The sequence below is a fragment of the Rhinoraja longicauda genome, chromosome 21, assembly GCF_053455715.1.
Source record: "Rhinoraja longicauda isolate Sanriku21f chromosome 21, sRhiLon1.1, whole genome shotgun sequence".
Classification (NCBI taxonomy): domain Eukaryota; kingdom Metazoa; phylum Chordata; class Chondrichthyes; order Rajiformes; family Arhynchobatidae; genus Rhinoraja; species Rhinoraja longicauda.
In genome coordinates, this window is record NC_135973.1 from 25,618,471 (window position 1) to 25,632,893 (window position 14,423).

The 14,423-nt window shown below is 44.2% G+C and overlaps 1 protein-coding gene across 4 annotated transcripts in view; it reads left to right on the forward strand.

Moving 5' to 3' along the window:
- The first annotated feature begins 354 nt into the window (after positions 1-354).
- parn (poly(A)-specific ribonuclease (deadenylation nuclease)) overlaps positions 355-14,423 on the forward strand; it is a 127,654-nt gene continuing 113,585 nt past the window's right edge. For 3 of the 4 annotated variants that reach the window (XM_078418153.1, XM_078418154.1, XM_078418155.1), the window contains exons 1-6: positions 355-493; positions 1,833-1,910; positions 5,926-6,005; positions 7,423-7,490; positions 10,119-10,200; positions 13,930-13,990. In XM_078418153.1, coding sequence (XP_078274279.1) covers positions 475-493; positions 1,833-1,910; positions 5,926-6,005; positions 7,423-7,490; positions 10,119-10,200; positions 13,930-13,990 — 388 coding nt within the window. In that variant the 5' untranslated portion in view covers positions 355-474. The other variant, XM_078418156.1, reaches the window with a different exon arrangement.

Consider the following 14,423-nt stretch of genomic DNA (forward strand, 5'->3'; position numbering starts at 1 on the left):
CTGATTATGAGTGGGATCCACCTGTTACTGTGGTGATGATAGGGTTCCACCTGTTGCTATGGTGATGACTGGGTCCCACCTGTTGCTATGGTGATGACTAGGTTCCACCTGTTGCTATGGTGATGACAGGGTTCCACCTGTTGCTATGGTGATCACTGGGTTCCACCTGTTGCTATGGTGATGACTGGGATCCACCTGTTGCTGTGGTGATGACTGAGTCTGAAGAAGGGTCTCGACCCGAAACGTCGCCTATTCCTTCTCTCCTGAGATGCTGCCTGACCTGCAGAGTTACTCCAGCATGACTGAGTGGAGATGACTGGGTTTCACCTGTTGCTATGGTGATGACTGGGTTCCACCTGAGTGACAGCGACCACGTGGTTGCTGTGTTCACCGGAAGTGACGGCGGGGCAGGGTTAAAGGGCAGGAGGTGGAAGGTGGCCGCCGCTGTTTTTGTGTGTGGGCTGTACGGCGGCCATGGAGATCACCAGACAGAGTAAGTGCGAGAGGCCCCACGACGGCCCGACCCGGCCTGGCCCGGCGAGCGGGACGCCGCGGGGCCGGCAGGCTGTTTGTTGGGGGAGTGGGTGGCGGATTCCGTGCACGGGCCCCGGCGCCAGGGCAGCAGGTAACTCGCGGCCCTCACCCGCCAAAGCTGCCTTGCAAGGAGCGAGTGTCGCCCCTCTGTTAAACGACTCCCGAGCAGCTGGACAGTCACCGTGGATCCTTTCACGTTGCACTTAAGCTTCTCCCGGAAGGTGTCTGCAGTCTAGCCTCCAGCAACGTACGGGCTCTTGAGGCATGGGAGGGAGACTGGGCTGGTGTGGATGGGCGAGGGGGGAGTTGGTGAGAGGTGGTGGGTGAGGGGAGGCCAGGGCTGGTAGGGGTGGGCGATGGGGAATGATGTTTTTCAAATGAGCTTTTAATTTCGGTGTAACCCTGGTGATTGTTCTATAAAAATAAAAGTAGCATATTTAGTTTCACTTTTGCAATAAAGGTTAATCCTTGACGATCGGGTCGAATCGGATGGAAACACGAGACTGCAGATGCTGGAATCTTCAGCGAAAAATAAATAAGCTGCAGGAGGAACTCAGTGGACCATGCAGCATCTGTGGAGGAAAATGGACAAACAGATGTCTGTCCACTTCCCTCCACAGATGTTGCCTGACCCACTGAGCAGTAGTCTTGCTTGTGTTTCCTTCAACTTAAATTATAATTGTGCTGTTAACATTTGTTTTGTCAGCTAACATAATATTGTCTAAATGATATAGATAAGTTTTAGAAAATAATGCTGACCTGTTTCTTAATTGTATTTTGAAGAATTAAATAATATCTTTGCCAGTGGAATTCTTTGCCATGGAAGGCTGTGGAGGCCATATCAATGGATATTTTTATGGCAGAGATAGATTCTTAATTAGTCCAGGTGTTGGGGGTTATGGGGAGAAGGCAGTAGAATGGGGTTGGGGAGAGATAGATCTGCCATGATTGAATGGTGGAGCAGACTTGATGGACTGAATGGCCTAATTCTGCTTCTATCATTTATAGTCATGATCTTTTATTGATCCATTGGCTTCCTTATGACTAGTTTCTGTTGTTACCTTTTGTTCATGATAAAATGTTCAGCTAAAATATCACAGCATTTAAGTGCCATTTTTCTTCTGGCGAGTCTTGTTATCTTAATTGTTAAAGAATAGTGTATTCTATCCAGAAATGAAGATAAGGGTAAGTCGACTCAGAACTTATCTAGGATGAAAATTGATTTGACTAAGTAGGTGATGTTTGGTGGTTTCAATTCTGTAAACACAATGTAATTGTATGCAATTGTTTTTTTTTAGATTTTAAAGAGCGCCTAAGTCTAATCTATGAAGCAATTGAAGAAGCAGATTTTCTGGCTATTGATGGGGAATTTTCAGGTACTGATGTATATGTCCTCGAGGTGACAAAGTATTCTTCAAGATGTTTGGACAAATCTTTGGACAGGAGAGGCACAGAGATTGCAGTCTTAATATCAGCAAATGGGATTAGCATAGATGGGCCTTGTGTTTTGCATTGATGAGATGTATTGGGAGCCCATCTATTCTTTTATTTGGCTTATTAGATTCCCCACATTCTATGAAATAGTATTTGGATGCTGTATTAACATAAATGTTCATTTTAACAACATGTAACTCTTCTTGACTGTCAAGTGTGTTTAATTCATATGTCCCCTGAAATGGAGCAATTAAATTCTTACTTTAGACTTTGGACATACAGCGTGGAAACAGGCCCTTCAGCCCACTGTGTCCGCACCGACCAGGGATCACCCCCTGCACTAGCACTATCCTACGCACAAGGAAGTGTGGGAGAAAACCAGAGCCCCTGTGAAAAACAAAATCAGGGAGAACTTAGACTCTGTGTAGACTGCATCCGTAGTTAGGATAGAACCAGCGTCTCTGGTGCGCAAGGCAGCAACTGTGTCAGCAGCACAACAGATATGTAAATGTCACATTTACTGAGTTATAGTGGAAAGCTTTGTGATTTAAAAAAAAAAAACTATTAGCGTGAATTAAAAGCTCCAGGTTTTAATTTGTCATAAATAACTGGGGTGATGACCGTCATGGAAGTCTCTGGTCTATTGACATACTAAACCTTTGGAATAACGTTTATTCAAAAATGTTAGTCTCGTGGAAGGTGTTTTCGTAGATATTATTATTGTACTGCGAATACATGAGTTGATGCTGCCATATAGCTACTGGCCTTGCCATGAATTTTATTGCTGGTTATAATATTCTCATTCTTAGCTTGCTTTTTCTGTAGCCCATGGAGCTGATTGCTGGTAAATACTGATTATTCTGCTGTAATCGGTGTTTCCATAAAGGAAGACACATGTAGCTGCAAATACCGATTAACAAAATAAAAAGAGACGGTGCTGGAGTAACTCTGCGGGTCAAGCAGTATCTCTGGAGAATGTGAATATCCATGTTCTCCAGTGATGGTACCTGGTCCATTGAGTTACTCCAGCACTTTATTGTCTTTATATCTAATTCTGTTTATGGAAAATAATGTGATTGATGAATTGGGGGATGCTATTGGTAATAGATGGGCCAAATTGGTTATAACGCATTTTGGTCGGGAACTAGCCCTGCACAAATTAGATGCAGACTGCCAATTTCATCATGGAGATGAAAGAGATTCACTTTGGAAATTGACCAACTGGGAAAATAAAACCTCTTGGGGAGGGGGGAATAAAATCTTGGAAAAGTATTCTGCTTTATACGTGACTTCCCAGCCCTGAAAATCACAAGCTGTTGGTTTCACCACAGGAGGTCATTCAAGAATTACAGATACCCCTCGTTATAATGGACCATTGTGGGGAATTGTCTGTTATTGCTGATTGTCCGCTATAACCAAGTAAGGGATTTGCTCCGACCACTTTGCAGTCACTCCATGAAACAACGAGTTGTTTTCAAATACAAAGTACATTTTAGTAATTAAAAATTTATTTTTGTTACTGCAAGGCTGTTTGTTACATTGTTTAGTAAGGTATCATTGCACAAGTGTCGATCAAAGCATCTGCTTGTCAATTCCTCCGACTTGTCAATTTCCATGGCGTTCTGCAGTGTAATTAGCAGCCTGTGTTCTTGAAGAGACAGTGGTATCTGATTACTCTGGGGACGCTTGGTCCTCTTAGAATCAAAATCTGTTATAGAGATCTGTAATAACAAAAAGGTAGATTGTACTTTGGAAATTGACAGGCAATGACTTCTGTTGACACTAGTACAATGATATGCAGCCTTTAGTATTTTTAGCTTACAGAAACAAAACAAAACTTATTGCTATTAAAATACGTTGATATTTTGAAAATCATACGGGGAGGGAAAATAACTTGTTACTGTGGGTCTGAAACTCTAGCCTCTAACCCCTTTTTCCCCATTGACACAATAGTTTTCTAAATGCAAATTTGTATAATGCAAGATTTATTGGGAGAGCAATTATCCCATTGTAGCAGAACTGCCCCAAACTATCCACAACGTTTGTTGTCATATTTGACTCTGACCTATTTTTCCCCTTGTGTTTTCATTTTGCACTTCCAAATCATTGCCTGTCGGTTGCTGAAACATTCACCTGTGCAATTCCTGATTCTTAAATTGACTCTGCTAAGGCATAAAAAAACAACACCAAGCACAGGAGTTACAGTGGGTCAGGTAACATCTCTGGAGAATATGGATAAGTGATGTTTTTAGGGTCGGGGCCTTTCTTCAGATTGTCTGAAGAAGGGTTTCTCCCGAAACAGTACCTGTCCATGTTCTCCAGAAATGCTGCCCGACCCGCTGAGTTACTCCAGTGCTGTTTTTTGTAAACCAGCACCTGCAGTTCCTTGTTTCTATATCTTTTAAGGCATATGTGGGCTGCTTCCCACTGTACTATTGATAAACCTACAATCATCTAAAACTCTGTTACGCATATCTTGACTCCTACAAAGACCATTCGATTCTCCAGGTTTGATCCTGACTACAGATGCTGAGTTTGTATGTCCTCCCTCTGGTTTCCACCCATATTCCAAGGACGTGTGGGTTTGTAGGTTAATTGTGTTCTGCAAGTTGTCCCCAAGTTGTAGGATAGTGCTAGTATACAGGTGATCGCTGGTTGTGTGGACTCTGGATCGAAGAGCTTGTTTCCACACTGTATTTCCAAACTAAACTGATCATCCTTCTATTTGCAGAATTACTTGTTAGTTGGTTGTAATATAGTGTTTTTACTGCTTTTTTAAACCTCCATGGGCCTGTTTCTTCCTATCTGAATTAACGCTGCATCCAACTCACTAAACATGGACTGGTGATGGAGGTAGTCAATGGTTACAATGTGCACTGTCTGCAGAATGCACTGCTTGGGCTGGTGAATTAAACAATATGATCAGTTGCTGCGATTCATCTAGGTCAAGGATCAATACTCCAGTACCCAATACTCCAGCACTGTTAGATTATGGTCACCCTGTTATAGGAAAGATGTTGTTGAGTTGGAAAAGGTGCAGAGAAGATTTACAAGTGTTGCCAGGACTTGAGGATCTGAGCTAGAGAAAGAGGTTCAGCAAGCTAGGATTTTATTCCCTGGGGTGCAGGAGGGTGAGTGGCAATCTTGGAGGTGTATAAGATCACGAGAGGAATAGATAGGGGAAAGGCACAGTCTTTTACCTAAAGTCGGGGAATCAAGAACCGGACATGGGTTTAAGGTGAAGAGGGAAAGATTTAATAGGACCATGAGGGGCACCTTTTTTTTTACACAAAGGGTGGGTATACGGAATAAATTGCCGGAGGAGGTAGCTGTGGCAGGTACTATAATAATGTTTTGAAAACATTTGAACAGATACATGGATGGAATAAATTTAGAGGGTTAATGACCAAACCATGGGACTAGTGAAGATGGAACATGGTGGTCAGCATGGACAGGTTGGGCCGAAGAGCCTGTATCCACGCTGCATGATTCTATGGATTGTGAGCTGTCATAAGGAGCCGTCAGTCCTCTGTGCTGGGGACGGCACTACAGGATTCAGTTTTGGTTCGTGGATAACTCATTGTTGCATTTTTGCTTCTGTAATTCGGTGTAGGACAGTTCCCCCCCCCCCAGTCTGCAAACACTCAGCTCATGTACAGCCCATACATGTGAGCGGGTGTTTGGGTGACCGCTGGGATGGATTTGCCAGCCTCTGCAGGGCTGCAGCCATCTTCTGCTGCATGGGAAATCAGTTTGCAGCTGCATTTCCAACTTGCAAACTGTTTGTGTTAAGAAAAGCTCACAAGAACGGAACCCTGCTGTGTCCTGAGGACAACCTGTACATAAACTTTGTAAAGTACGAAGATTGGAGTATTTTAAACTTGAATGCATAATTTGCAATGAAAGCTATTACTGAAGTTAATTAAACTGTATTCTGTCTTTTTTGTTTGTGTTTAGGGATAAGTGATGGGCCTTCAGTGAGCACTCTAACAAATGGCCTGGACACGCCAGAAGAAAGATATCAAAAGCTGAAAAAGGTGAGTAAAGAATTCTTCCTGCCATCCCTCTTGCTCAAAGCAGAAGGGAGAACACCTCAGGCTATCCTGTTGTACAATGGAGGTGCAGAGGAATTGGAGCTGATGGTCAATAAAGTCATATTATTGCCGATGTAAATTGCCCCGAGTCGATAAGAAAAGTGGGATAACATAGAGCTAGTATGAATGGGTGATCAAAGGTCGGCATGGATTCAATAGGCCAAAAGGCCTGTTTCCGTGCTGTAGCTCCAAACGAGGAGATGTCTAAGAGCTGATGTTCAGAATCTGCTTGGTGAATTCACCAAAATTATTAACCTCGCCCATGTCAGCAGGTTTGATAGCAGAGAGGGGGCTGGTTAGTGCATGGAATGCTGTAGTATTGGATGGTGGTGGGTATGTGTGACCAAGGAGAGGTTGAGACATGCATTGTCAGGATGGTGATGAATAGGTCTAGAGAGGGTAAGAGGCCAAAACAAGGGCACTAGAAGGGGAATCAGGAATTCTGAAGATGGGAGAGATGCTCCACGATCTCCATTGAAGATTCTTGGCCAAAGAAATGGTCGTGGAAGCAAACAAGCCATGTTAAAACTCAAAGTCACGCTGGGTACGGGCTTTGTTGAGATTGGATGTTGGGGAATGACACACGGACCTCTGCTGTACACAGATCGTTTGGGATGTGAGAGGGAAGATCTGAGGGAATTTGTGGGCACAGGGTCAGACATGTAAACCCTTACTGTCCTGGGTCTCTTCATTTGCCAGAGAGCGGCTTTGTGCATTCTGGAGGAACAGCCGCTCCTATTTCGCTTGGGCAGCTTACAACCCAACATTTGAACATTGAATTCTACAATTTTAAGTAACGCCCCTATTTCTTGCCTCCCCCCACTCCCTGTGCTCTTTCTCTGTGACTTTTTGCACCTTGGTGTGTACCCATTTCTCCAGCGATCATGGAAGAACATAGGAGGAGTCGGTGTACTTTGTAACTTTGTCAGTGCCGTAGGTGGCCGCTATTTGTATACCTTGGGTATGTAAGCAAATAATTTCACTGTGCCTTGTCACACATGACAAAGTATTCCATTCCATTCCACCCCAGCAATTCTCCCATCCACTTCCACCTATATCGCCCCTCTGGCTTTGCATCACTTCTCTTTCCTTATCGGCTCCCCTTTGGCTCCTTTTCACCTCGAACCTTTGTCTACCCATCTGCTAACCAAAGTCCCTTCACCTGTATCCATCTATCACTTGCCAAGCGTTGTCCTGCCCCACTTTCATGACCTGAACCTTTGCCGATCCATTTCTTCCAGTGAAGCTGCCTGACCCTCTGAGTTCCTCTAGCACCTTGTGTTTTACTTGAAAAATTCAAATTGGTGTCCTTGAACTGGTTCAATAATACACTGTTACTTTTCCCTGCTTTGTTCTGCAGCATTCCATGGACTTCCTGCTGTTTCAGTTTGGACTTTGCACATTTACGTATGACTCTGCAGAGAATAGGTTTGTATGTTTCGTAAAGGTCTTTGTTTCGAATGAACACCAAATTTCTGTCAATTATCGTTCCCCACTGTAATTGCATGCAGTGTTGGTGTGTAGCTCTATAGGCACTGTTAGGTGTCAGGATGCCTCAAGGATAATTGTCCATTGAAAACGTCTTTCATTTCATTCAAAATTGGGATTAAGATATTTTGGCATGAACTCATTCATGGACTGTGCTGAACAGCTGGCTGAGGTATTCACCAGGATCTTTAACCTGTCTTTATCTCTGGCAACGGTCCCCAAGTGCCTGAAGTCAGCTACCATAATGCCGGTGCCGGAAAAAACAAAAATCACCAACCTGAACGACTACCGTCCGGTTGCCCAAACACCAATAATCATGAAGTGCTTTGAAAGGCTGGTCCTCTCACACATCAAATCCAGCATCCCTGCCTCACTGGACTCGCATCAATTTGCATACAGGGCAAACAGATCCCCAGAGGGCGCCAACTCTCTGGCTGTTCACACTGTCCTGACTCACCTGGAGAGACAGGGCACATACGTGAGGATGCTATTCATAGACTATAGCTCTGCCTTGGGACTATAGCTTTGCTAAAGGGATCAGGGGGTATGGAGAGAAGGCAGGTACAGGCTACTGAGCTGGATGATCAGCCATGATCATATTGAATGGCGGTGCAGGCTCGAAGGGCCGAATGGCCTACTCCTGCACCTATTTTCTATGTTTCTATGTCTATGCCTTCAACACAGTCATCCCCACCAAGCTCATCACCAAACTCCACCAGCTAGGCCTCAGCTCGTCATTATGCGACTGGATCCTGGGCTTCCTGCTGGAGCGACCGCAGGCAGTGAGAATGGGCCCGCACCTGTCCTCCACTATCACCCTGAGTACCGGCACACCACAGGGCTGTGTATTGAGCCCCATGACCTACACCCTCTTCACACACGACTGTGTTCCTGCATTCGCCACCAACACCATTAAGTTTGCAGACGACACAACGGTGATCGGGCTGATCACCAATGGTGATGAAACAAAATACAGAGCGGAGGTACAGAACCTGGTGGACTGGTGCTCAGATAACAACCTGTCCCTAAACACCTCTAGGACCAAGGAGCTGATCATCAACTTCAGGAGGTCACATGATGGGGATTACGCCCCGATCTTTATCAACGGGGACAGTGTGGAGAGAGTGTCCAGCTTCAGGTTTCTGGGCACACACATTTCGGAGGACCTCACATGGTCCACTGACACCGCTGCGCTGGTCAAGAAGGCACAGCAACGACTGTTTTTCCCAAGTACACTGAAAAAGACTGGTCTGCCCCAACAGCTGCTGGCGACCTTCTACCGCTGCACATCAGGGAGCATACTAACGCATGGCATCTCCGTGTGGTATCTCAGCTGCACGGAGGTGGAGAGGAGAGCTCTTCAGCGGGTAGTCTACAGAGCTCAGAAGATCATCGGGATGCAGCTTCCAGCCTTGGAGGGCATCTACAATACACGATGCCTCAGGAAAGCCACCAGCGTTCATAAAGACTCCTCACACCCTTGCAATAGTCTGTTCAAACTTCTACCATCCGGCAGATGTTACTAGGCCTTCTACGCCCGCACCTCCAGACTTAGGAACCGCTTCATCCCCAGAGCTATAGCTGCTCTGAACCAGCCCTACTGAGTGCCCCCCCCCCCCACCATGAACTGTCTCCTTCGGATGGTCACGTCGCACAGCGACCCGGCACAGACCTATTTGCAGTTTATACTGTTTTAACTGTTTCTAATTTTGTTTTTCTGGGTTGTCTAAATTTCTGTTGATTAGCTAATTAATTTATTGCATCGAATGGAAGTCGCATTCCCAATCTCGTTGTACCCCTGTACAATGACAATAAAGATATATTGTATTGTATTCTCTTTATACCTTATGATCACTATAACAACATGAACATTTACAATGCCGAACATTTGCCTGTGCTAAGATAGACACAAAATGCTGGAGTAACTCACCGGGACAGGCAGCATTTCTGGAGAGAAAGAATGGGTGACGTTTCAGGTCGAGACCCTTCTTCAGATCTTCAGTGTAAATCAGCATCTGCAGTTCCTTCCTACACTTGCTTGTACTAAGCAGCTTTCATCAAAAAATCAGGATGCGTATGTGCGTTAGATATAGAAAATGAAAATTAATTCGATAAGACGAATCATCGGAGACCAAGGAATACAAATAAGAGGCTCAAGAAGGCTATGTGGGAAAATAAATATACAAGAGCTGTTAAAATTAATTTATTTGAATACTGTAATGTAGTACATTATGGTTACAAAATTCCTTCTAAAGTTGTAATTTGGGATATTAAGTGTGTGCGACTGGGTTTGTGCCTTTGATCAAGAAATGTGTGGCGGACAGCACTTGATTGTGGCCTTTCGCCAAAAGGAAGAATGGATGCAACGCCGATACATTGGAAGGTTGCTAAAACCTCAAGGGCTTGGGATTTGAGGTCTAGTTGTATTGGGGTGCTTGTTTGCTCTGGCATTTACCTAGCTGTTACGGAGCTTGATGAAAAGCAAGTAGTACCAGTACCTTTTCACTGTCGGATTAATGGTTGAAGTTCAAAACCTGATGCTCTTATTTGTATCTTTTTGGATGACAGGCACATAATGAAAACATTTAACTTCTACGTGTTTCCAAAGCCGCTGTCTAGAAATTCACCTGATGTTAAGTTTGTTTGCCAGGTAAGAAGACCTGCTGATAAAATGTTAATGGTGCTGGGTGAAAGTTCTGCAGATTCTGGGTTAACTGGGTGCTCATTGGTAGTGGCTTACTTGCCAAAGCTTTGGATCATTGCATTCCTATATTGTCCTATATTTGTATTTCAATCTGAGAGTGATGAAAGGTCTTCGTGCTCTGGTTTATTCACCAAAGGTTCTGGCCCCTATTTCTCAAAATTAAATGGAATTAAAATTTCAAAAGAACGCATTAATAAAATATACTATAATACAAATCACAGAATGTTCCAAAGAACTAAAAATGTTCTTAATCATTTTGAAGGGTAGATGTTAAGTTGACATAAGTTAAAATAACATGTCATTAACAGCGAAGATAGACACAAAATGCTGGAGTAACTCAGCGGAATAGGCAGCATCTCTGGATGGAAGGAATGGGTGACATATTGGGTCAAGACCCTTCAAACCCGAAACATCACCCATTCCTTCGATCCAGAGTTGCCGCCTGTCCCGCTGAATTACTCCAGCATTTTGTGTCCCATCTACTGTGTAAACCAGCATCTGCAATACAGAATACAGAGCCTTTATTTGTCATTCGGTACCGAGGTACTGAACGAAATTACGTTACCAGCAGTCACACAAAAAAAAGAAACACAAGACACATAACCCCAACACAAACATCCATCACAGTGACTCCAAACACCCCTTCACTGTGATGGAGGCAACAAAACTTCCGCTCTCTTCCCCACGCCCAAGTCCCCGCGGCCGAGCCGCACCGGGCGCTGAAACATCCCGCGGCCGAGCCGGGCGATGGAAGGCCCCGCGGCCGTACCGTGCGCAGCTAAGTCCCGCGGCCGAGCTGCGCCGGGCGATGGAAGGCCCCGCGGCCGAGCCGCACCAGCGATGTAAAGTCCCGCGGCTGAGCCGCACCAGCGATTTAAAGTCCCGCGGCCGAGCCGCGCCGGGCGATGTTAGGTCCCGCGGCCGAGCCGCGATGAAAGGCCCCGCGGCCAAGCCGCACCAGTGATGTAAAGTCCTGCGGCCGAGCCACGCCGGGCGATGGAAGGCCCCGCGGCTGAGCCGCACCTGGCGCTGAACCGTCCCGCTGCCGTACCGGGCGATGGAAGGCCCCGCGGCCGAGCCGCACCGGGCACTGTTAAGTCCAGCGGCCGAGCCGCACCGGGCGATGGAAGGCCCCGCGTTTTAATTTTTTTTTTAGCGCAAACGGAGATACGACTCGGAAAGGGTCGCATCTCCGTTGAGGAAGATATTTTTTAAAAGGTTTCCCCCACCCCCCCCACCACCCCCCACATATACACAGCTAAAGATAGGCTATTTCATACATCTAACACTAACAAATAGACAAAGAAAGAAGAAAGACAAACAGACTGCCGGCGAGCCGCAGCTGCAGGGCAACGCTGCACTTCCTTCCTACGCATGCCATTAACAGCAATGCACAGAACTTCATTGACAGGATTTTGTGGGATGGACTTATTGATGATCTCTGAAACACCCTGCTGGTAACAGGTTCTTAATTAGAAAGTTGCATCTTTTCATTTAATGTTTACTCACTGTTAACCAACCTCCAATGCCGGCCGGTATATTTTCTCCAATCCTTTGTTCTTTAATCTTTCACAGCCTTCAATGCGATGGTTCATTAAAAACTTTCTAGTCACATTATCTGGCTAGTTCCATTAGTTCATGTTGCACAAATCTGTGGAATTTGTTTTTATTTCTCTTTATGTTGACCCATCCCGTTTTCAACATGTGTGATTTGAGTTTTTGAAATTATATGCTTGTTCCTTTAATACACTTGATTAATGCACTTGTATTTTCGGAATAATGCACTTAAATTTACTGCTGACAGTGTAGTCCTGTATTTCTTTAATGGACAAGTTTTTGAATTGTGTGCTGTTTTTCAAGTGAGTAAAACATGAGGCGTCTGTATTTTATTTTCCAATTACTCTCTTTAGCAGTTTTTTAACTGATTTGTAGCTTTCTCCTCACTACTGATGTTGGCCTTCAAGGCCCAACAACATCTACCAGTCTCAGTCACAGAGGTATAAAAGGTTTTGGGAGATTATGCCTAATCTATAATCCATCTCCATGTGTTTCAATGGGGTTTTTTTGTCATCAAAAATCAAATGCACTCAGATTTTCAAATTAATAATTGACCATGCATTAAGTGCAGATTTCCAACTGACTTTCAAACTTTTTCCTCTGTTTCCCAGTCAATATTTCCAAATTTAATTTCCATATGGCTCTTGTGTTTTTAATTTTTTTTGGTTTTGCTCCTAAATTGTCAGCTCTTGGTCAAAAGGAATAATTTCTTCTGCCCTATTCTCTCGGATCCCTTTTGCTATTTTGGAAAACTTTGGTCAAACCTTTGAAGTTCCAATGATCACAGCATGAGATTGGGTGATCTCTCTGTATTTGAACAATTGAGAATTGGGTATCATTTTGGTGATCTATGCTGTAATTTAGACTTTTGATTTTGGAGAGAGCACGGAAACAGGTCCTTCAGCCCACCGAGTCCGTGCCGACCAGTGATCACCCCTACATTAGCACGATCCTACACACTAAGGATAATTTACAATTTTACCAAAGCCAATTAACCTACAAACCTGTACTTCTTTGCAGTGTGGGAGGAAACGTGGAGAAAGCCCACGCGGTCACAGGGAGAATGTACAAACTTTGTAGAGACAGCACCCATAGTCAGGATTGACCCAGGACTCTGGCGCTGTAAGGCAGCAACTTTACTGTGGCGCCATTGTGCTGAACCTTCCTTCACGTCCAGTATACCATTACTCATTACTCATGTGTAGCCCAATCCTGTGGAAGAGAGCATTCAATGCCTTTGAATAAAGACATTTCTCTGAATCTCATTCCTTTTATCCTTGGTTTAACACTTGGTTCTTGACTATCTTGTCAAACTATGTTAAAAAATTTATGATTTGATTAAGTTAACCTTGTCCTCATTTCCATTGTAGAATGTTGCCCCATTCCACTCTTTTCCACTTCCATAAGACAGCCCCTCTGCCATTGCTCTGCCATTTGATCCTGGCTGATCTATTTTTGTCTCAACCCATCTCTCCTGCCTTCTTCCCTTAACCTTTGATGCCCTTGTTCATCAAGAACCCATCAATCTCTGCTTTAAAAATAACCAATAACTTGGCCTCCACTGCCAACTGTGGCAATGAATTCCACAGATTCACCACCCTCTGGCTAAAGAAATTCCTCCTCTCCTCCATTCTAAAAGTATGCCTTTTTATTCTGAGGCCATGTCTTCTGGTCTGAGACTCTCCCACTACTGGAAACATTCTCTTCACATCCATTCCATCTAGGTCTTTCATTATTTTATTCCATATAGCCTGGGGTGGTCTTTGAAATTCTCTAACTATGTGGTGAAAAAAGCTTCTGATAATAGGTTTTATTATTTAATTATTTTTGTAGAACGTTTTTAAAAACAGTATTTAAATTAATTTAATGCTTTTAGCCATCTCAGAATGCTTTGACGTGCTTAAAAACCCCTGAGGAACTTCAAGTGTAATCGGAAATGTAATGCAGGATCTGGGGCAGCCATTTTGCACACACAATTCTCCCACTCAGCAATGTGACAGATTTTCTTTTAAGATGTTGGTTGTGGAGTAATTACTGATAAAAAATATATATTATTTAAGACTTAACAGTCTCGTGTAAGCAAACCACATTCCTTGTGTCTTTTCTCTTATTTTTTAGAGTTCGAGTATTGATTTTCTAGCAAATCAAGGATTTGACTTCAATAAAGTCTTCCGAGATGGTGAGTGACCACTTCTGAAAGAAATTGAGATGCATTTATTTTGTGGCCAAATGCTTCTCCAATCTATCTTTGTGTGGAAGATTGGAGAAGCAAGAACTTTCTATCAGTTGAGACATTTGCGGTGTTTCTCCGACTTGCAAGTTACACGATTGTATTGAAAAGGTGTATCTCTGAACCTGGCTGGTTTATTCTGAAGATAGACACAAAATGCTGGAGTAACTCAGTGGGTCGGGCAGCATCTTTTGAGAAAAGGAATAGGTGACCTTTTGGGTCGAGACCCTTCTTCAGACTGAGAGTCAGGGTCGAGGGAAACTAGAGGTATAAAAAGACGCAGAAACAAATTGGAGCCAGCACTGATGACGCAATGGCCCCTTATTGGCTGTGGAGGAAGTGATAATTGTCGGATTTATTGCTCAGCACATTTCCACGTGGG